We start from the raw sequence: 23269 nt of genomic DNA, 5'->3' as shown, positions 1-23269 counted from the left end.
GTGGATTGACATGGACCATCTGAATAAGAACCGGGCATATTTTGGAGAGACTCTGGATTTGGTGGAGCAGTTTGGCATTGAGGGGGTCATTACTTTCCACCTTGACTTTGACTCGGAGCTGGTGGCTCAGTTCTTTGCTTCTGTCCACTTCCACACGGATGAGAAGCAGACCATGACTTGGATGACAAATGGGAAGAGGACGACTGCTGAGTGGAAGGAGTTCATGGAGCTATTGCATGTTCGTGATGAGGGGCTTGATGTTGATAACCCACAAGTATAGGGGATCGCAACAGTTTTCGAGGGTAGAGTATTCAACCCAAATTTATTGATTCGACACAAGGGGAGCCAAAGAATATTCTCAAGTATTAGCAGTTGAGTTGTCAATTCAACCACACCTGAAAGACCTAACATCTGCAGCAAAATATTTAGTAGCAAAGTAGTATGGAAGTAACAGTAACGGTGGCAAAAGTAACAGTAGCAGTTGTGTAGTGATCGTAACAGTGGTAACAGAGAAGTAACTAAGCAAAGATCAATATGTGAAAAGCTCGTAGGCAATGGATCAACGATGGATAATTATGTCGGATGTGATTCCTCATGCAACAGTTATAACATAGGGTGACACGGAACTAGCTCCATTTCATCAATGTAATGTAGGCATGTATTCCGAATATAGTCATACGTGCTTATAGAAAAGAACTTGCATGACATCTTTTGTCCTACCCTCCCGTGGAAGCGGGGTCCTATTGGAAACTAAGGGATATTAAGACCTCCTTTTAATAGAGTACTGAACCAAAGCATTAACATTTAGTGAATACATGAACTCCTCAAACTACGGTCATCACCGGGAGTGGTCCCGATTATTGTCACTTCGGGGTTGCCAGATCATAACACATAGTAGGTGACTATTGACTTGCAAGCTAGGATCAAGAACTCACATATATTCATGAAAACATAATAGGTTCAGATCTAAAATCATGGCACTCGGGCCCTAGTGACATACATTAAGCATAGCAAAGTCATAGCAACATCAATCTTAAAACATAATGGATACTAGGGATCAAACCTAACAAAACTAACTCAATTACATGGTAAATCTCATCCAACTCATCACCGTCCAGCAAGCCTACGATGGGATTACTCACGCACGGAAGTGAACATCATGAAATTGGTGATGGAGGATGGTTGTTGATGATGATGATGGCGATGGATTCCCCTCTCCGGAGCCCCGAATGGACTCCAGATCAGCCCTCCCGAGGAAGATTAGGGCTTGGTGGTGGCTCCGTATCGTAAAACGTGATGAATCCTTCTCTCTAGGTTTTTTTCTCCCTGAAAGTGAATATATGAAGTTGGGGTTGAGGTCGGTGGAGTCCCAGGGGGGCCACGAGGCAGGGGCGTGCCCTGCACCCTCGTGGATAGGGTGTGAGCCCCCTGATGTTGATTCTTCCGCCAGTATTTTTTATTAATTCCAAAAAGTTGCTCCGTGGATTTTCAGGTCATTCCGAGAACTTTTATTTTTGCACAAAAATAACACCATGGCAGTTCTACTGAAAACATTGTCAATCCGGGTTAGTTCCATTCAAATCATGCAAGTTAGAGTCCAAAACAAGGGCAAAGGTGTTTGGAAAAGTAGATACGTTGGAGACATATCAGATGTGCCCGTTGGTGCCCGCCCACATGCCAACCCCGAGGCTTCCAACAAGAACAAGCTTCAACCCTTTCTTGTTGAGAAGACCCTCCCCAGTGGTAAGAAGTCTTTTGTGCTGAACCCATTTCTTGACATCATGCATTGGATCTTCCACAACTCTCTGTTTCCTCGCATAGGCAACAAGGACAAGGTGCACTCCTATCTCGTGGGCATGATGCTCATGTGTGAGGCAGGCAGTCGTCAACTACTTGAACCACTTGATATCTCTCACATCATGTGGAGTGAGTTTCAGTTTGTTGTGTTCCACCATAAGGTGCCCATCTATGGACCTTACTTGTTCCTCTTGATCTCGAAGACTTGGGAGAAGCTCTTTCTGGGCGAAGAGTTTCTTGCTCCCAACTGGATTCGCCATGAGCCCATTAAGCTGTGCCAGAAGAACAAGTGGGCTAACACCACTACCCGGGCTGAGGCCGAAGCTTCTCGCATGGACATTGATGAGGATGAGTTTGAGCAACAGGATGCTGAGGACAATTCTGTGGGGTATTCACCTCCATCTACTGAGCCATCTTGGGCTAAGAAGCTCAAGGCCAAGATGAAGGCTATGTTCTACATGCAGGCCAAGGGATAGTATAAGGCCCACATTGCTTAAAAGGAGAGTCGCCAGCGTGACAAGAGGATCTTAAGGAAGCTTGGCGAGGACATCATGAGCGGGTCAGAGAAGAACATCACTCCTAAGGCTACCTGGATGGCGAAGCAGGGCTATCAGTGGATTGAGTCGGATGGGGAGTCACTGAGACAGCTGAGGAGCTTGATGGGTGATCGCGTCAGTGGGAGCTACCACCTGTGTCGTAGGTGTCCTCTCTGCCTTTTTGGTGTCTCGATGCCAAAGGGGAATAGAGTGTAGGATTTGCAAGTCTTGTGTCATGTTGCTTTCGTTTTGTTGAACCTTCGTCGCTTTGGTTTGTTGGTTTGTGTTGGTGTGCGTGTGAGACCAGGAGACCTATGATATCATATGGTGTGAGACATATGCCCTCAAGCTTATCTTATCTTTTGTCTACTATGTTAGTAGATTGTGAGCTTATTCTATCTCGTGCCCTTTACTTCATGCTCACTTACTTTACCTTGCCTCAATGCTTATTGTCACTTATATTATTGCCAGTTTTGCCTTGTCTATAAAATATAGGAGGAGTGTTGATCCTAGTATGTGTGCCATGCAGTCCAAAGCATATCTATAGAGTGCACACATCTAGGGGGAGCCTGTCTATATTTTATAGATGTTGGATTTGCTTATGTTCCGTTTATATCCTTATGTGCAAATCCCGTATTGTCATCAATCCACCAAAAGGGGGGAGATTGTAAGGGCATATTTCTCCATATGTGGTTTTGGTGATTGATGATAGTGCATTTGCGGACTAATCGTGTGCATTGAGAATTTCAGATATCTCATGTGTAGGCACAAGATGATTCGGTGCCCCTCGGAGCCTATCGAAGACGGCGGTTTTCTTTGTTTCTTTTCGGTGGATTTGAGTCGTAGGAAAGTCGTACTATTAAGAGGGGTCCGCTTCGGAAAGGTTAGGGTGGAATCAACACGTACACATCTGTTCCTTTGCACCACCTTTCCTTCGCTTCATTGGAGCACCATCTGTTTCTCCTTGTCGCGAGATGAAAGTCTCCAAGTGCTATAGGTTCTGTGGCATGCGGTAGTACTGCTCAAGGGAGCAGTAGTACCGCAGGGGCCTGCGGTAGTACTGCCATGGCTTGCGGTAGTACCGCTCCTCGCGAGCGGTAGTACTGCTGTCTCTAGTCCAGAACGTTGGTGCACGCGGAAGTAGGCGCGGAAGAATTTTTTACTTCCGCCCCTACGTGGTAGTACCACTCCCTGCGAACGGTAGTATCATGCCGGATTTTCGCACGTCCCAAACTCAGCAGAAGTAGTCATGGACAAAATTTATTTAGTCCGTGCGTTTTCCCAGCCTAGTTGAGCCCTGCCTTGCGGTAGTACCGCAGGGGCGCGCGGTAGTACCGCTCGTTGCTATATGCAACAGGGCCTCGTCTGGTCACTGCCACGTGAGCGGTAGTACCGCAACATCAAGCGGTGGTACCGCAACCCCTTGCGGTAGTACCGCGAGCGTGTGTGGTAGTACCGCGTGTCGCGGTCTGAGTAGGTGGGTAACGGTTGGATATTTTCCCCACTATATAAAGGGGGTCTTCTTCCCCAAGAAGACTACCTCTTCCCTCCCCAAGCTCCATTTTCACCCGGTCTCTCTCCCGAGCCTATCAAACTTGTTGATTTTCTAGGGATTGGTTGAGAAGGCCCGATCTACACTTCCACCAAGAGAAATTTGATTCCCCCCACTAATCCCTTGCGGATCTTGTTACTCTTGGATGTTTGAGCACCCTAGACGGTTGAGGTCACCGCGGAGCCATATTCCATTGTGGTGAATGCTACCTCTTGAGCTTGCGTTGGTTTTTACCTTGAAGAGGAAAGGGTGATGCAGCAAAGTAGCGTAAGTATTTCCCTCAGTTTTGAGAACCAAGGTATCAATCTAGTAGGAGACAACGCGCAAGCCACCGAATACCTGCACAAACAAACACCAGCCTTGCACCCAACGCGATAAAGGGGTTGTCAATCCCTTCACGGTTATTTGCAACGTGAGATCTGATAGAGATGGATAAATGGTAAAGTAATATTTTTGGTATTTTTGGTTTATGGAATGGAAAGTAAAAGATTGCAAAAGAAAGTAAATAGAAAACTAGAATTGTAGATCAGAAACTTATATGATGGAAAATAGACCCGGGGGCCATAGGTTTCACTAGAGGCTTATCTCAAGATGGAAAATATTACGGTGGGTGAACAAATTACTGCCGAGCAATTGATAGAAAAACGCAAAGTTATGACGATATCTAAGGCAATGATCGTGAATATAGGCAGCTCGTCTGTGTCAAGTAGACTGAAACGATTATGCATCTACTACTATTACTCCACACATCGACCGCTATCCAGCATGCATCCAGAGTATTAAGTTCATAAAGAACGGAGTAACGCCTTAAGCAAGATGACAAGATGTAGAGGAATCAACTCAAGCAATATGATGAAAATCCCATATTTTTATCCTCGATGGCAACAATACAATACGTGTCGGTTCCCCTTCTGTCACTAGGATCGAGCACCGCAAGATTGAACCCAAAGCTAAGCACTTCTCCCATTGCAAGAAAAACCAATCTAGTTGGCCAAACCAAATCGACAGTTCGAAGAGACTTGCAAAGATATAAAATCGTGCATATAAGAATTCAGTGGAGATTCAAATAATATTCATAGATAAGCTGATCATAAATCCACAATTCATCGGATCTCGACAAACACACCACAAAGAGTATTACATCGAATAGATCTTCAAGAACATCAAGGAAAACTTTGTATTGAGAATCAAAGAGAGAGAAGAATCCATCTAGCTACTAGCTAGATGGACCCGTAGGTCTGTGGTAAACTACTCATGCCTCATCGGAGAGGCAATAGTGTTGATGTAGAAGCCCTCCGTGATCGAATCCCCCTCCGGCAGGATGCCGAAAAAGGTCCCTAGATGGGATCTCACGGGTACAGAAGGTTGAGGCGGTGGAAAAGTGGTTTCGTGGCTCCCCTGGAAGTTTTTGGGGTATAAGAGTATATATAGGAGGAATATCTAGGTCAAGAGGCCACCAAGGGCCCCACAAGGTTGGGGGGCGCGCCCTCCACCATTGTGGCCGCCTTGTGGCTCTTCTGACTTGCACTCCAAGTCTCCTGGGTGTCTTCTGGTCCAAGAAGAATCATCGCGAAAGTTTTATTCCGTTTGGACTCCGTTTGGTATTCCTTTTCTGCGAAACTCTAAAACAAGGAAAAACCAGAAACTGGCACTGGACTCTAGGTTAATAGGTTAGTCCCAAAAATCATATAAAACGGCATATTAATGCATATAAACTTTGTTCAAGAATTCATAACTTGCCGATTAATCCCTACTCGTAGGGTCACCAAGTAGCCTATAAACCGATAAATCGTCCGATTAATTGATTAAATGGCCGATTAACTTGTCGATTAGCCGATTAATCCCCTACTCACCAGCCAACCAAGCAGCTACCAGTTAACGATTTCCTCAACAATGCATATAAAACATTCAAAACAGATAATATAATAGCATGGAACAATCAAAAATTATAGATACGTTGGAGACGTATCTGTGAAGCTTCGTGGTGTCGTTGGGAGCCTCCGATTAAGTTGTGGAGATTGCCCCAACCTTCTTTGTAAAGGTTCGGTCGTCGCCTCCAAGGGCACCAATAGTGGAATCACGGCATCTCGTATTGTGTGAGGGTGTGTGGAGAATACGGTGGCCCTAGTGGTTTCTTGGGAAGCATTGTGCCTCCACACCGTCCAACGAAAACGTACTTCCTCCAAAGGGAAGAAACTCAAATAATATTCAAGGATAGGTCTGATCATAAATTCACAATTCATCAAATCCCAACAAACACACCGCAAAGTCATTACATCAAATAGATCTCCAAGAACACCGAGAACATTATATTGAATGTCAAAAGGAGAGAAAAAGCCATCTAAATACTAACTATAGACCCATAGTTCCGTGGTAAACTACTCACGCATCATCGGAGGGAAAAGCAAGGATGGTGAAGAGTCCCCTCCGTGATCGAGTACCCCTCTGGCAGAGTGCCGGAAAAGGCCTCTAGATGGGATCTCGTTGTTCTGGAACTTGTGGCGGCAGAAAAAGTATTTCTTGGACTCCTCTATTGGTTTCACTATTTTAGAGAATTTATAGAGGCGTAGCTAGGTCAAACAAAGCCTCGTGGGCCCCACCACCCATCAGGGCGCGCCCTGGTGGGTTGTGGGCCCATGCTCCCATGTCTGGTGTTCTCCCGATACTTCTAGTGTCTCTTTTGTCTAGGAAAAAAATTCAAAAAGTTCCGTGATATTTAGACTTCGTTCCATACTCTGCGAAACCAAAAATAAGCAAAAAAAAAGCAGCAACTGGCATTGGGCACAAAGTTAATATATTAGTCCAAAAAGAGTTAATTACACCTGCAGTACAAGAACTTGTAGTGAACTAACGGAATCATACATAAACTAGAAAACCCCATAAAAGTGATACACCCCGCAAAAAAAAAACTTATGTAATAGCACATTTTGATACAATTTCCGTTAACCTTAACGGTGCACTGTCCTGTCGCTGTTAAACTGCATGTATGTGCGCCTTAGATCTCCCCTCTGCCTTGTTAGGTCCCACTTGTCAGTTTCACTGGCAAATAAAATAGACGCAAAATAATACGCACTGCCAAGATTCGAACCAGAGACCCAAACAAAATGCGGGAAGGGGCATGATGAGTTCCTGACCAATACAACACCCAAGCTTCCGTGTCAGACCTGAGGCATAGTTGTTTTTCTACGTGCTAGCGTGTGAGGACAGACGGCCTTTTTCAGCTGTTTTCCTTTTTCTGTATGTGTGTGTTTTTGTTTCGGTTTCTTTCTTTTTATCTTTTATCAGAATGTGGTTTTCAGTTTTTTTTTAAAAAAAACTGCAAGTTTCATTTTTTATATAGGTCAGCATACGGTGTGCTTATTGAAATATACGGTGAAAAAAATTTCCGAATACAACCGGACTATTTAGTATATGATGAACATTTTGTAAGTAAACACGGACATATTGTATAAATACACACGGAATATTATTGTATAATATATGATGAACATTTTTGTTATACTTGAACATTTTTCAATATACGATGAACTATTGAGGCTTAGAAACCCCCGTACTACTACGCTGCCAAGCAGCTCGGAACCCCCGCTGGTACGGTGCCTTACATCATCGACGTTAACACGCGGCCGTTCTTCTTGAGTATTCTTCGCCGCAGTTCGTCCGTGCGCGGACAGCGCACGAGGAGCAGATGGGTGCCCGCACGCTGTCCACTACAATGCCTAGAGCGGCGGAGCCAGGGTACGACGTGGACAGGAAGATGCTCGACAGACGGCCACGCAATAGTCCTACACCCAGACCTATGAAGCTGCTTGGCAGCGTAGTAGTACGGGGGCTCAATAGTTCATCGTATATTGAAAAATGTTCAAGTATAACAAAAATGTTCATCATATATTATACAATAATATTCCGTGTGTATTTATACAATAATGTCCGTGTTTACTTACAAAATGTTTGTCATATACTAAATAGTTCGGTGTGTATTCGGAAAAAAAAATCACCGTATATTTAAAAAAGCACACCGTATGTTGACCTATATAAAAAATGAAACTTGCAGTTTTTTTGAAAAAAAAACTGAAAACCACATTCTGATAAAAGATAAAAAGAAAAAGAAACCGAAACAAAAACACACACATACAGAAAAAGGAAAACAGCTGAAAAGGTCGTCTGTCCTCACACGCTAGCACGTAGAAAAACAACTATGCCTCAGGTCTAACACGGAAGCTTGGGTGTTGTATTGGTCAGGAACTCATCATGCCCCTTCCCACATTTTGTTTGGGTCTCTGGTTCGAATCTTGGCAGTGCGTATTATTTTGCGTCTATTTTATTTCCAATGAAACTGACAAGTGGGACCTAACAAGGCAGAGGGGAGATCGAAGGCGCACGTACACGCAGTTTAACAACGACAGGACAGTGCACCGTTAAGGTTAACGGAAATTGTATCAAAATGTGCTGTTACATAAGTTAGTGTATGACTTTTATGGGGTTTTCTAGTTTATGTATGATTCCGTTAGTTCACTAAAAGTTCTTGTACTGCAGGTGTAATTAACTCTTTTATCTGTTTATCCAACTAACGATTGGGACCCAACAGGGCTGAGGGAAGCTCCAAGGCGCACGAGCACGTAGTTAACAGTGCACCATTAGTTTAAACAGAAATTGTATCGAAATGTGCTGTTAGATAAGCTAATGTATCATTTTTCTGGGGGGTTTTAGTTTATGTATGATTTTGTTAGTTCACTGCAAGTTTTTGTACTACAGGTGTAATTAACTCGTCCAAAAAACGATATATAAATAATTGTTTGGTGATTGTGGATGATTATTCAAGATACACTTGAGTATACTTCTTCAAGAGGAAGAGTGAGACCTAACAAACCGTCATCAACTTTGCAAATGAAGCTCAACGTCAACATGATGCAAAGATCTTGACAATAAGAAGCGACAACGGCACCGAGTTCAAGAACTACACCTTGGATGAGTTTCTTAGTGATGAGGGGATCAAGCATCAATATGCGGCACCTTATACCCCTCAACAAAATGGTGTTGCGGAGAAGAAGAACCGGACGTTGATGGATGCGGCAAGGACCATGATGGCGGAGTTCAAGTCTCCATACAACTTTTGGGCCGAAGCCATCAACACCGCATGTCATGCATCCAATCGGCTCTATCTTCGCAAAGGCTTGAACAAGACTCCTTATGAGATCCTCACCGGCAACAAGCCCAACCTCAAGTACTTCCGGGTGTTCGGATGTAAGTGTTTCATTCTCAAGAAAGGTGTTCGGTTGTCTAAATTTGAGGCTAGAGCTCATGAAGGCATATTTGTTGGTTATGCTACAAACTCTTATGCTTACCGTGTCCTCAACAAGTCCACCGGACTCATTGAGGAGACGTGTAACGTGGAGTTTGACGAAAATAACGGCTCCCAAGTGAAGCAAAGTGGTACTTGTGATATAGGTGATGAAATTCCTCCCCAAGCCATAAGAAGAATGGGTATTGGTCAAATCCTACCCATTGAGGAACCCCTTGTGGCCGAAGGAGAAGGACAATGCTCTACTCTAGTAGAGCCATCACCTCATCAAGACACACACGCTTCCGAAGAACAAAGTGAAGGCCCTCAACCTCGTGAACAAGACCAAGGGCAAGATCCACCTCAAGACGGTGATGAATCACTAATTGATGCCCAAGGTCAAGTTCTCCCCCTCGAGCGAGTTCAAGACCAAGAGCAACCTCAAGGTCAAGAACAAGCTCAAGACGGCGCTCAAGATCATCAAGTCAACCCTCCTCCTTCCACACCCGAGGAGGAATTAGAGCGTCGTGCTGCGAAGATTGCTTCCAAGCTCACCACCCAAGGCCATCTCATGAAAAATGTGGTTGGAAGCCTAAGAAAGGGGGTAAGCACTCGTAGACAATTGGCAAACTATTGTGAACATCACGCGTTTGTCTCTTGTGTCGAACCCCAAAAGGTCTATGAGGCGCTCGAAGACTCGGATTGGCTCAATGCCATGCATGAAGAACTCAACAACTTCGAGTACAACAAGGTGTGGAGATTGGTGCCAAGACCGTCCGGGAACCACAACGTCATTGGAACCAAGTGGATCTTCAAGAACAAGCAAGATGCTCATGGGAACATCATTCGCAACAAGGCAAGATTGGTAGCACAAGGCTACTCCCAAGTCGAGGGTATCAACTACGGTGAAACCTTTGCTCCCGTTGCTCGTCTTGAATCCATTCGTTTGTTGATTGCTTATGCTTCTTATCATAACTTTAAGTTGCAACAAATGGATGTGAAAAGTGCTTTTCTTAATGGTCCTATTAATGAGTTGGTCTATGTCAAGCAACCCCCCGGGTTCGAGGGTCCCTACTTTCCGGATCATGTGTATCAACTCGATAAGGCACTCTATGGCCTTAAACAAGCCCCACGTGCGTTGTATGACCACCTTACCGAGTTGCTACAAGATCGTGGATTTGAAGTAGGGCTAATCGACCCCACTCTTTTTACTAAGAAGGTCAACGGGGAGTTGTTTGTATGCCAACTATATGTTGATGATATTATCTTTGGTTCTCCTAACAAAGCTTTCAATGAAGAATTTGCCGCTCTCATGACCTCCAAGTTTAAGATGTCTTCGATGGGAGAGTTGAAGTTCTTCCTTGGTTTCGACATCAAACAAAGAAGAGAAGGAACCTTCATCAACCAAGCCAAATACACTCAAGACATGCTTAAAAGATTCAAGCTAAGTGATGTCAAGCCGTCTACTACACCAATCCCTACCAAGTGCCAACTTGACATCGATCCCAATGATAAAGCGGTGGATCAAAAGGTATATCGCTCCATGATTGGCTCCTTGCTTTACCTTTGTGCATCTAGACCGGATATCATGTTAAGTGTGGGGATGTGTGCACGTTTTCAAGCCGCACCAAAGGAAAGTCACTTTGTGGCGGTCAAGCGAATCTTTCGATATTTGGCTCATACCCCAAACTTTGGCTTATGGTACCCAAGAGGAGCAAACTTCAAGCTTGAAGGTTTCACGGATTCCGATTGGGCGGGAGACAAAGTGGATAGGAACTCCACTTCCGGAGGGTGTCAATTTCTTGGTTGCTCCTTGGTAAGTTGGTCTTCCAAGAAGCAAAGTTGTGTGTCTCTCTCGTCCACCGAAGCGGAGTATGTGGCGGCCGGTAGTTGTTGTGCTCAACTCCTATGGATGAGGCAAACTTTAAAGGAGTACGGTGTCATTTGTGACAAAGTGCCTCTTTGGTGTGACAATGAAAGTGCCATCAAGATCTCTCTCAACCCGGTGCAACACTTCAAGATGAAGCACATTGAGATTCGGTATCACTTCATCCGGGATCACATTAGGCGAGGGGAGATCGAGCTCAAGTATGTCAACACTCATGATAACCTTGCATATATTTTCACGAAGCCCTTGGATGAAGCAAGATTTCGCGAGTTAAGGCATGAGCTAAATATCATTGATTTGAGCAATGTGACTTGAACCCGTGCACCCCCCACCACACTCAACTTGTTGTCTAGTTTAGGTGTAGGCATGGACATAGGGGGAGTGTTGTTCTCTCAATGAACTCTCCCTCCCCCCATTATGCATAAATAGATCACATCTTTCACATTAGCCATTTTTGATGGTACTTGTGTTTCAAAGACGAGTTTTGGTCATGGGCCCAAGGATAATTCTTCGCGGTGCCATACCATCCAACTCAAACATAGGTGGCTTCGGCCACCGCCCTCTCTCCTCGAGAGGTTTTGTCACTTAGGGATTTTCTGTTGTTCCCTTGGTATGTGCTTGTTTTTGTGTAGTTTTGGGTTGTGTCTGTTTTGCCGTGCAAAGGCGTATTCTTTTTTCTCTTGATTGAAACCTTCGGTGGCGTGAGCTCACGATACTACCGCAGTCGGCCACGGTACTACCGCGGCCAACCACGGTACTACCGCTGATGGGAGCACGGTACTACCGTCCCCAAGCGGCAGTAATTTTTTACTGCCGCCTGGTGGAGCGGTACTACCGCCTCGGCGCGGTACTTCCGCCCGGGCAATACTACCGCGATGACCCGCGGTACTACCGCGTCGGTTCGAGCGCGTGGGGATAAGGCCGGGCAGGGGGAGTTCTAACTCCCCATACCCATTCGTCCTCTTTCTCTCCACGTTGTCTCTTCCTCTCTCGTGCTCACGAACGGAGCCGGCGTTCGTCGCCGGATCTCCTCCACCGGCTGCCCTCCCGTGATTCCGTCCGGTGGGATCGTTCCCCACCACGTGCTCTTGCTATGGACCAAAGTTTTCCCCCAAATCCTTCTCCTTTTTGATTGTGTTTGGTTCTTCTAGGTTTTGGGGGAGGCTTGTATGTTCTTGAGATTCCTAGACTAAATCTCTGCAAGATTAGGATGAAGGAGTGTGGTATTGCATAGGATTTACACTTGTATTGTTGTCTAGCGCTAGATCTGATCACCGTAGCACCGCCATGGCTTCGCGGTTCTTTGTCAGATTCAAATCCTGTTAGATCTGACGCGACGCGGTACTACCGCCCGTAGGGAGCGGTACTACCGCTCGCACGGTACTACCGCCCCTAGGGCGCGGTACTACCGCGCATCATGTGGTACTAAAACTTTACTACTGCCCCAGCCACGGTACTACCGTGACCCCGCACGGTACTACCGCGTCTGGAGCTGTACTAAGCCTTTAGTACCGCAAACCATGGCAGATCTACCGTGGTTCACATCTATCGCATGCCAACTTTCTCGTTTATCTTCTATGGGTTTCATGTGCTGTTTTATGGCCTTTGCATTGGTTCTTTTCGCCTTTTGTTTTGGTGCCTTCCGTGTGTGTCTCAGGTGGTGGCTCTCGCCGGGCCAATCCCGTTCGTGACACTGGCTCCAAGCGTCTGTGCAACCAGGAGAAGTTCCCGAGGGATCATCTGCGTCCAAGCGAAATGTCAAGACCACAGCTAGCAAGCACAAGGAGCCCGCCAGGGGTATGGATGAGATAGGCCCTACAGAGTATGTCCGTCTCAGGCAGCTTCACCCTTATGTGACCCCTCGCTCCACTGTCAGAGGGTGTGAACTGTTCTGGAACAAGACCCAAACCCAGATCTACTTGAATGTCATCAAGAACAAGCAGAATACCTATGTGAAGGTAAAGTGGATTGATATGCACCACATGAGGAAGGACAAGTTTCGTGACTACTTTGGGGAGGCTCTGGACTTGGTGGGGCAGTTTGGAATTGAGCATGTGATCTCTTTCCACCTGGACTATGACCCTGAGATCATCTGTCAGTTCTTTGCCTCAGTGTATTTTCACACCAATGATGAAAGGAGGATGACTTGGATGACCAATGGCCGCAAGCTGTCTGCTATATGTGATCTCTTTCCACCTGGACTATGACCCTGAGATCATCTGTCAGTTCTTTGCCTCAGTGTATTTTCACACCAATGATGAAAGGAGGATGACTTGGATGACCAATGGCCGCAAGCTGTCTGCTACCTGGAAGGAGTTCATGGATTTGTTTCAAGTTGCTGATGATGGACTTGACACTCCTGTTGGTGTTCGCCCTCACGGCAATGCTGACTCTGCTGACAAGGACAAGCTCACCCCGTTCATGGTTGAGAAGACGCTCGCCAATAGCAAGACAATCTTGGTTCTCAACCCCTTTCTGGATATCATGTACCGCATCTTCCGCAACTCCTTGTTCCCCCGCATTGGTGACAAAGACAAGGTTCATGCCTATATGGTGGACATGATGCTTATTTGCCAGGAGGCTCGCTCGTCTCAGACTCAGCCACTTGATGTCTCTCACATCATGTGGTGTGAGCTTCGGTTTGCTGTGTTCAACCGCAAGGTGCCTATTTATGGGCCCTACCTGTTTCTGCTGATTTCGAAGACTTGGGAGAAGATGTACCCTGAGGAGGAGTTCCTGGCTCCAGACTGGATTCGCCATGAGCCCATTTGTCTGAGGGTCAAACCCAACTGGGCTAACACCGCTACTCGTGCTGAGGCGTCTGCTGCTAGGGCTGCTGCTGTTGATGAGGATGTTGCTGGCGCCGAGGGCCGTTCTGCTAGGCCCTCTCAGAGTGACTCTAGGCCATCTTGGGCCAAGAAGTTGAAGGATAAGATGAAGTCTCTTTTCTGCATGCAAGCCAAGGGCCAGTACAGGGCTCACGTGGAGTCCAAGGAGAGTCGTCGCCAGCACAACAAGGTCTTGCAGCTCTATGGCGAGGATGTGTCTGGCGGGTCTGAGGAGCACATCACTCCTGAGACCGAGTGGATGGAGAAGCAAGGATACAGGTGGACTGATTCTGAGGAGGAGGTCGAGGAGTCCATTCCAGCTGCAGAGGCGTCTGACGAAGAGCCATGGGACGACTTCTCTGCTTGAGCCACCTCTTGTGTGTTTAGGTGTCCTCTCTGCCTTTTTGGCGTCTCGATGCCAAAGGGGGAGAGAGTGTAGGGATTTGCGAGTTTGTGTGTCGTGTGTTTGCTGCTTTTAGTTAAACTCTCTGCTGTTTTTCTTGTTTGAACCTTGGTTATCTTACCTCGTATGGTGTAAGACATATGCGCTCTATCTATTCTAGCTAGCTTGTGTTATATTGTGCTACTTTCATGCTATGCTATGCCTATTATCCTGTCTTGGTCTCTAAAATATAGGGGGAGTGTTGATCCTAGTTTGTGTGCCATGCAGTCCAAAGCATTCATCTAAAGTGCACACATCTAGGGGGAGCCCCGTCTATATTTTAAAGAAGTGGGATTTGCCACTGCTCTAAAATTATCTTATCTTTGTGCAAATCCCGTGTTGTCATCAATACACCAAAAAGGAGGAGATTGTAAGGGCATATTTTTCCCTAAGTGTTTTGGTGATTGATGACAATGCTCGTGCAGACTAATCGTGTGCCTTGAGTCCCTCAGATTCCTCATCATTAGGCACAAGACGATTCGGTGCCCCTCGGAGACTGTTGAAGCCGGCGTTGTTCTACGTTTCTCCTTGGTGGAGTTGAGTTGTAGGAGAGCCGTACTATTAAGAGGGGGTCCGCGTCGGAAAGGTAGGGTGGAATCACACGTACACTTGTCCCTCCTTTCCTTGCACTTTGGAGCTACCCGTCGTTATCTTGGTTGTGTGGAAAACTGGCGACTACTGCTGTACTTGCGGTAGTACCGCAGGTACAAGCGGTAGTACCGCGGCGCATCACGGTAGTACCGCCCCTTGGTGCGGTAGTACCGCGGCTCCCTGGCCTAGTGCCGCTCCGGTGCGGTAGTAGGGGCGGATGTAATTTTTTACATCCGCGCCCCTCACGGTAGTACCGCCCCTTTGGTGCGGTAGTACCGCGGCTCCCTGGCCTAGTGCCGCTCCGGTGCGGTAGTAGGGGCGGATGTAATTTTTTACATCCGCGCCACCCACGGTAGTACCGCTCGTCCAGCGCGGTAGTACCGTGGCGGCCCACGGTAGTACCGCTCCCTTGGAGTCGTAGTATCGTGGCCCTTCGGCCTAGTACCGCAGTGTCGCGGTAGTAGGCGCGGATGTAATTTTTTACATCCGCGCCGACCACGGTAGTACCGCGCCTCGCAGGCGGTAGTACCGCGTCGGGTTTTCGCACCACCCTAGTTTCTGCGAAAGTATGCACGGATGTAATTTATTTCATCCGCGCCCTTCCCAGGCCGTGACCCTCCTGCCTTGCGGTAGTACCGCAAGGGGGAGCGGTAGTACTGCTCCTTCTTCAGGCTTGTTCCGGCCTGTGCAGTTGCCACGGTAGTACCGTGGTGGTCCACGGTAGTACCGCGCGGCGCCGCGGTAGTACCGCGTCCTTGAAGCGGTAGTACCGTGAGTCGCGGGCAGAACTAGTGGATAACGGTTGGATTCTTTCCACGACTATATAAGGGATGTCTTCTACCTCTAGTGGACTACCTCTTCCACCTCTAAGCTCCATTGTTGCTCCAAGCTCCATTTTCGCCCGATCTCTCTCCCTAGCCAATCAAACTTGTTGATTTGCTCGGGATTGGGTGACAAGGGCCCGATCTATACTTCCACCAAAGGATATTTGATTCCCCCCACTTATCCCTTGCGGATCTTGTTACTCTTGGGTGTTGAGCACCCTAGACGGTTGAGGTCACCTCGAAGCCATACTCCATTGCGGTGAAGCTTCGTGGTGTTGTTGTTGTTGGGAGCCTCCGATTGTTGTGGAGATTGCCCCAACCTTGCTTGTAAAGGTTCGGTCGCCGCCTTCAAGGGCACCAATAGTGGAATCATGGATTCACGGCATCTCGCATCGTGTGAGGGCGTGAGGAGAATACTGTGGCCCTAGTGGCTTCTTGGGGAGCATTGTGCATCCACACCGCTCTAACGGAGACGTACTTCCCCTTAAAAGGAAGGAACTCCGGTAACACATCCTTGTCCCCACCGGCTCCACTATTGGTTATTTCGTGCCTTTACTTTCGCAAGCTTACTTATTGTTACATCTCTTGTTTGCTTGCGTGCTAGTTGATATTGCATCATATAGGTTGCTCACTTAGTTGCACATCTAGACAACCTATTTGTTGCAAAGTTTAATTTGGTAAAGAAAAGGTTAAAAATTGGTAGTTGCCTATTCACCCCCCCCCCCCTCTCTAGTCAACCATATCGATCCTTTAAGGTATATGATGGTTGAAAGAGCTTGGGAAGATATGAGTCATGTGAAAACAAAGAAAGGCAAGGATGCAATGGCAACGGTGATGGATGCAAACTTTTGGAAAGGTGTGCTCCTATGCATAAAGGTGTTTGAGCCATTGGTGAGAGTTCTTCATTTGGTTGATGGGGATATTAAGCCATCGATGGCTTGGTTGTATGGAGAGTTGGTGAATGCAAAGAGGGAGATGAAGGAGGCATTTAACAACTTGGAGAGGAACTACAAAGATACTATGGGCATTGTTGAAAAGAAGATGAATGGAAGGCTAGATTCTCCACTGCACATGGCCGCATATGTGTTGAACCCACACTATAGTTATGCAGATAGCTCCGTCTTTACCACTGCAAATGAAGGATTTCAAGAGTGTGCTGAACAATACTATGCAAATGATCATGATACTTGCATGCTGGTTGTCAATGACGAGTTTCTGAAATATGAAAACAAAGAAGGAACTTTTGGAAAGAAGCTTGCAAAAGCATGTGAAAATAAAAGCTACAGCCCCGGTATACTTGCTTGCTCCTGCCCACTAGTTGCTACTCTTTTCTTGCTGCTGCTGCTGCTATTGATGCTTGTTTCTTGCTGCTGCTGCTGCTATTGATGCTTGTTTCTTGCTGTTGCTGCTGCTATTGATGCTTGCTTCCTGCTGATGTTGCTACCATGCTACTGCTGTTGTTGCTACCATGCTACTGCTGCTGCTACCTTGATGCTGCTGCTACCATGCTACTGCTGCTTTTTGCTGCTGCTACCTTGTTGCTGCTGCTACTACTAACTTGCTACTGCTATATGTTCTCCGATTTCTAGTTGGTTGGTGGAAGCTTTATGGAGGAGAAACACCAAATTTGAAAGAAATGGCTATGAGAATCCTCTCTCTGACCTCTAGCTCTTCTGGTTGTGAAAGAAACTGGAGTGCATTTGAATCGGTATTATCTCTTCTCTCAATTTTGTCTCCTCATTTGTCTCTCGTTTTTGTTTTTAAATATGCTCATGCAAAATGATGTTTAATATGTAGATACATACCAAGAGAAGAAATAGGCTCACAACGGAAATGGGATGTGCTCATAAGGTTCAACAATAGGATGTTGTCTAGGAAACAAAAGCTCCTAGAGAAGAAGAAATGGGATGTGCTCATTAGCACCGATGCTACCGAAGCTCAAGGATTTCTATTTGAAGGAGGGGGTGATTATGCAAGCGTTGTTTATCTTGATGAGGAGGATGGAGATGTTCATCCGGGTACGGGGATATCATGGGATCTACTTGGTGAAGCAATGGGAGCACAAGAGCAACTCCAACTTCAGAGGAGTGCAAGAGTGAGAGACCTTGAGGAGGAGTTTGAATCCGATCATGATGATGAGATAGTAGATGAAGATGAGATTGAGTATGAGGATGATTGAGAGGCATTGAGCATTTGAGCTAGCGATCATTGGCTCATTGCATGATGGTTGGCAGCATCATGCCATTAAGTGATCAAGTTATCATGCATTTGCATTCATGCATTTGTCTTTTGTTTGTTATTTGTTATGTAAGAGACTATGATGGAGTGGTCACGGGTGAGACTATTGTGGATCGTGGCCGTGGTACTTTGGTTTGGTAGCACTAAGCAAGTTTAAGACTTTTATTTGTTATGTAATATGCTTGCTTGTGAAGTTGTGAACTTGTGATATGTTCTACCTATTACATTGCTTGTTTGCTACTTTGCTAGTTTGCTTTGCTTGCTGCTAACATCTTGTCATCTTCTCTATGATGTATTTAGCTGTTGCACAATGCATTGGAGGGAGACGATCAGAGGACAACATACAAAGAGGCAGGGGCAACATATTGGAGAGAGAACAAGGTTATAAACTTATAATTGTACCTCCAGTTTACATTCTAGCACTTTTTTTATGTCAAACTGCTCTTTTTTGCCCATATCCGTACAATTATATAGAAAACGCATAATTGCGCCTAATTGCGCCTAATCACGCCTAAGCTAGAAAAACGCAAGTAGGTGGCCAAACGCATAATTAACGCCTAGCGCTTTCTCAAACTTTGCCTAGAACCACTGCCTTTCGAGCTAAAGCCTCTTGGACTTCCTGAATCTTTTGTTGTTTCACAGCCTGGCTCACAAGCGGATCTGACAGAATGGCATGGTTATAATTTGACAGCACTTCAACGCCATGTGCAAATTTATCCATGTTAAGAATTATCTCCAGCAACCTCTTCTCAGTTTGATCTGTTGGAATATATTTAGTTCTTTCGTAGTTCATCATGCTTGGGTACTCCGTGCTACATCCGAATGGAATAGAATCTTTGATCATTTGGTAAGAAGGATGCGTCACAAGCTCAAAGATTTCATCATCTTTGTTACTAAAAGCAGAAAGGTACATTATCACTTCTCATGTAAATACCGGCTCGGGCAGCATCTTTCATCAATTTAATCAACATCCATCTCGGTGGCTGTTTATTAGGTCTCTGAAATTCTAACAGGCGGCAAGTATGCTTTTCATGTTTATATGTAAATCGTTGTTTATGGTCACACAACCGATCCCAGAAGTAGTTGATAAAATTGCTCAGAGCACCTTCTTGGCTTGGGTTTAAAGATAATTCCTCAATTCGCGCATTCTTAAAATCTTCCAATGCAAGGCTGTTCACAACAAGAAAGGTAGACAGAGTCCTCTTTCAAACTGAAGCTAGTCTAAATGGACTAATACACTAAACAATAAGAAAGGATGGGAATGCAAAACATAAATGCATAGAAATGATTATTTGGATACAGCATCTTAGTTATACATTGCAGATGGAAAATAAATGCATTTTTAATTTGGCAAATGCAACTACTGCATCACTCCATCAGGGCATAGAGAGAAATATGGGTACAGGTGCTAATCAACGAAAGAGTCCTAGGTTTCATTCTAATGAAAAAAGTTCTAATCATATATTTTATGCTAACTATATGTATGTATTCTAATGAACGAAGAAGTCTTTAGGTTTTCAGAAAACGAGCTCATCTATGACTACTGTGATTAAGATTTGAATCGGAGAAAAAAGACATCCCAATCAATGAGAAAAGAGAAGGACCCCCTATATAGTGTTATGTAATGGAAGGAGTGACTAAAACTTGCAAATAAACTACTAGAAATGTTCAATTAATGATGTGTCCCAGAATTACCTCAAGAGTTCTTCCTTTGATGATAGATTTTTAATCCACCTATCTAAATCAGAACATTTTAGGACAGGATCTTCATTAATGGAACCGAGCTCTGCACCTTCAGCTTCTTCTCGAGCCAGTCTTTTGCTTGCAAAGCTGCTCTCTGCATGAGAATTAAAAAATTAATGCACCTCCATACACCTAAATATGAACACTGACAAATACGTCTAGACGTTGGATCACACACACTTAGCAATAACTATTCTAGTACTGGATAGACAAGGAAATAGCTAAAGACTAAGCACAGCACATAGTTACACATTTATTTGCTCACTACATAGTTGTTGACTGCTTGTTATTACTACATGATACAGATTTACACAAAGGGCATGGAATGTGCATTCGGCAAAGGGCCTTCAACAGTTTGTATCAAGGAAATGTTGAAGACGACAGTGCAACAAATACGAACCAATTTGAGTATGTAATTAACTACTCCGATCCATATTACTTTTCGCTCAAATGGATGTATCTAGCACTGAAATACGTCTAGATACATCCGTTTGAGCAACAAGTAATCTGGATCGGAGGGAGTACATGAAATGTGCAGGCTCACTAAAACGTTCAGCCTTTAAGTAAAAAGGGTTATTTCGCACATAGAAGTCACTGAATCAGCACAGAGCCAACCTAGATCTTTATTCTCAAGTGTACCTTCTACACTCCAGTTATTAATACAGAAGGAAGAACATGTCCGATATCGGCTGTATGACTCTTATCATCTACTCAAAAACATTTAATAACATATAATGCTAGTTAACCATGCAGCTCAGACCATTAAAGTGATTATTTGTGGTCTAAAGTTCAAGAATACTTGGACCTTTACAGCAAGTAAATCATCAGGAGAAGATAATTTTCTGTCAACCAACAAAAATATTCAGATGGCCTTTTGCCCTGTGAAGTCTCCATGCTGAAACTCACCTACCCTTATACTCCCTCCGTCCAGAAATACTTGTCATCAAAATGGATAAAATGGGATGGATCTAGACGTATTTTAGTTCTAGATACATCTCTTTTTATCTATTTTGATGACAAGTATTTTCGGACGGAGGGAGTATGTTTTAGGGATCAATCCCTATATTTGTACCCAAAGAGCACAAGACACCAGTCTCAGAAATCCTACCATTGGCTGAGAATAGTGGGAACAGGCCAATTCCCTACTGGATGACAAACCTTCACTATTCTACACTATATACATTTTCTATGTTGCTCCACCTTTTGTCCCGAGCTACGCGCTAGGCAGCATTTAGCAAGGTACATTGAATCACACAAAGATGCAGCACTAGTTGTATTTATGTGTAACAGAAAGGTACCAACCACACTGCAATCAAATAAAACAAACGTCTATAACATTATTGCTCTCAAATCCATAATTATTACTTCAAAAAACTTGCACAAACCACACTACAATCGAATAAAACAAACATCTATAACACTATGCTGACAAATCCATAATTATACTTAAAAAGCTTGAATCAACCTGTCTGTCCTCATTGACAAATATGCCAGTTTCCTTAATCTCAAGGAACTGCTCTATCAAAAGTCGTAGGTCCTTCACCAATCTCTCTCTCTCTTGGGTTCCAACTTCCTTCCTTCGATGATTTTGACTACCTACATCAAGAATCATCAATATTTTAATCCATCTGTAATCTATGTAGCCAGCAAGATGAACAGAAACGTGCATCTCGTACCTTATACAGATTTTGGTCCAATTCCGTGAAATACTCCTTCGGTTCACGATCAGGAGGAAGGCTCAGCATCTTTTCTATGGAGAGAATACTATTCCAATCTTCAGAATTCGCCTCAGACTCGTACTTTCCATATGTGACTCTAAACTTGTTTGCAAACGCTTTACCAGGGTCATTACTGTCAGCAATCGTCTTCCCTTTCTTCCCCTACAGCAAAAAAAAAAAACTGTCAGTCAAACACATGCTCTTCAAAAGCAAGCAAGGAGACTAATGAGGTAATGCAACAATATGATTACAAATATAAGAACTCAATTACGGATCACGTCTTACATAATTTATTTCACTTGTTTATTTCTTTTTCCAGCGTAAATAAGATGTTAAGTATTGGCAAAACTTTCTGGAGAAAAAGATAAAACTTATGTTACTATCCCCGCCCACCAAGCCAAAGCTTCACCCAAACACCAACTGTTTGGTTCCAACACCTTCAATCAAATTAGCTACTCCCTCCGTCCCAAAGTACACTTATTTTGGGACGAAGGGAGTATCAAATAGAGCAACGATTCCCCTGTTCCTGACATGAAACATAAAGTACAGAGGCAACTGCATTATTCCACCAACTTTTGGGTGCAATAATCATGCACTCCCTCCGTTTCCTAATATAAGACCTTTTAGCTATTTCAATATTGATTACATACATGCTAAAATGAGTGAACATACATACTAAAATGCGTATACATACACGAATCAAGGAAAAGCTAAAAAGTTATGAGGGAACAGAGGGAGTACTTAGTAGTCACATCCACTATCGCTGGGTTTATTATTGGTGGAGGTCTGGTCGCTGGTTAGTATACCTATCTGATCGCTAGTTAATTCTCAAAAAGAAAGAAGTTATGATCGCCAGTTTGAATCCTGAAAAAAAAATCGCTAGTTGGTTGAAGCCATCGTGCACTTTGTTGCTTTTTTTTTCGTTTCCACTTTTTAGATATACTAGCAAAAGAGCTTGTGCATTGCAACAGCTTATTATGCTCCAGCGCAGTTTCTCTCGACATTCTGAATTTCTATCTTTGCGTTACTAAGAAACAGCAGTTAGCTATTCAAGGGCTATGTGAGCCACTACGTACTTATGTAATACGACACTATATACAGGTAGAGAACTACTTGATTCACGATATTTTTGTGGATCGTGATACAACAAAAAATCAACAGACCAAAAATCCCCAAATGCAAAACTCTGGAAAACGAATCCCCGAAATTTTTGGAGCCCAAAAGTTGATATGAAAGGAGAAGAGGTGAAGGGCTTGCCTTGATGACGCCGTGTCCAGATCCCGCAGAACCGCCGCCGAGCGTGGGCATCGCCGCCGCGACGCCGCTGTCTCTGGATAACGCGCGGGCAGAAAGTAGCCGGTGGCACACTTACGGATGTGCACGTGTGAAGGACCTCCCCGCCTCCCACGTCGCCGTCAGCTCCGCCGCCGGCGCTCAAGTCACTGAAATCGCTGCATCCGGTGAATCGGGGAGGAAAGCCGGAAATGAGCTAGGGTTAGGGTTTTCGGGCCGCTGCAGTTTTGTTTTGGCCGAGAGCGATGCGGACCGTCCAAGTCAATCGGATGGCCTAGAGCGACTCAGAGCGCCAGGCGGGCTTCATCGGCTTCACGGGACGAATTCTGGCCATGGGGTGCTGCGCAGGATGTCACAGCCTGCTGGATATGTTTTTTTCCTTTTAAACGTTTTTTTCTGATAGGGGTTCCAGGGAATTCCCTGTTGGACGCTCGCTGCGTCAAACTGTAGACTAATCGCACAGGGGATTTGACTAGCGAGAGATTTCGGGCCGGCCCTGTAATGTCAACCAGGTTACGGTTTTGGGAACCTTCCAGAGAGT

The 23269-nt window shown here is 45.0% G+C and overlaps 2 protein-coding genes across 3 annotated transcripts; one reads left to right on the top strand and one right to left on the bottom strand.

The window, feature by feature from the left end:
* The first annotated feature begins 16607 nt into the window (after positions 1-16607).
* LOC123114736 (uncharacterized) lies at positions 16608-17915 on the top strand. Its single transcript, XM_044536163.1, has 3 exons — positions 16608-17027; positions 17326-17467; positions 17534-17915. Exons 1-3 carry the CDS (start codon positions 16670-16672, stop codon positions 17913-17915), a joined length of 882 nt encoding a protein of 293 aa, XP_044392098.1. The 5' UTR covers positions 16608-16669.
* A 1786-nt stretch (positions 17916-19701) lies between these two features.
* On the bottom strand, positions 19702-22968 carry LOC123111272 (uncharacterized). Of its 2 annotated transcripts, XR_006454342.1 has the most exons (4): positions 22693-22968; positions 21394-21597; positions 21183-21313; positions 19702-19811 (listed from the first exon to the last, which is right to left on the bottom strand). XR_006454342.1 is itself a non-coding variant. In XM_044532035.1 (3 exons), exons 1-3 carry the CDS (start codon positions 22741-22743, stop codon positions 21257-21259), a joined length of 312 nt encoding a protein of 103 aa, XP_044387970.1. In that variant the 5' UTR covers positions 22744-22968; the 3' UTR covers positions 21035-21256. The 2 variants fall into 2 exon arrangements, 1 of the variants encoding a protein (XP_044387970.1); XM_044532035.1 differs by lacking the exon at positions 19702-19811 and having other exon boundaries at positions 21035-21313.
* Between the last annotated feature and the right edge of the window lie 301 nt (positions 22969-23269).

This window comes from Triticum aestivum, chromosome 5B, assembly GCF_018294505.1.
Source record: "Triticum aestivum cultivar Chinese Spring chromosome 5B, IWGSC CS RefSeq v2.1, whole genome shotgun sequence".
Classification (NCBI taxonomy): Eukaryota; Viridiplantae; Streptophyta; class Magnoliopsida; order Poales; family Poaceae; genus Triticum; species Triticum aestivum.
The sequence above is the reverse complement of the archived record's forward strand: the minus strand, read 5'-3'. Positions and strand labels throughout refer to the sequence as shown.

Coding starts and splice junctions, on each gene's coding strand:
- LOC123111272 (XM_044532035.1), bottom strand. CDS start 22,743: ATGCCCACGCTCGGCGGCGGTTCTGCGGGATCTGGACACGGCGTCATC. Junction 21,598..22,692: donor CTGGACACGGCGTCATCAAG/GCAAGCCCTTCA, acceptor TTTTTGCTGTAG/GGGAAGAAAGGGAAGACGAT. Junction 21,314..21,393: donor TGGACCAAAATCTGTATAAG/GTACGAGATGCA, acceptor TTCTTGATGTAG/GTAGTCAAAATCATCGAAGG.
- LOC123114736 (XM_044536163.1), top strand. CDS start 16,670: ATGGCTTGGTTGTATGGAGAGTTGGTGAATGCAAAGAGGGAGATGAAG. Junction 17,028..17,325: donor AAATAAAAGCTACAGCCCCG/GTATACTTGCTT, acceptor TCCGATTTCTAG/TTGGTTGGTGGAAGCTTTAT. Junction 17,468..17,533: donor TTATCTCTTCTCTCAATTTT/GTCTCCTCATTT, acceptor TTTAATATGTAG/ATACATACCAAGAGAAGAAA.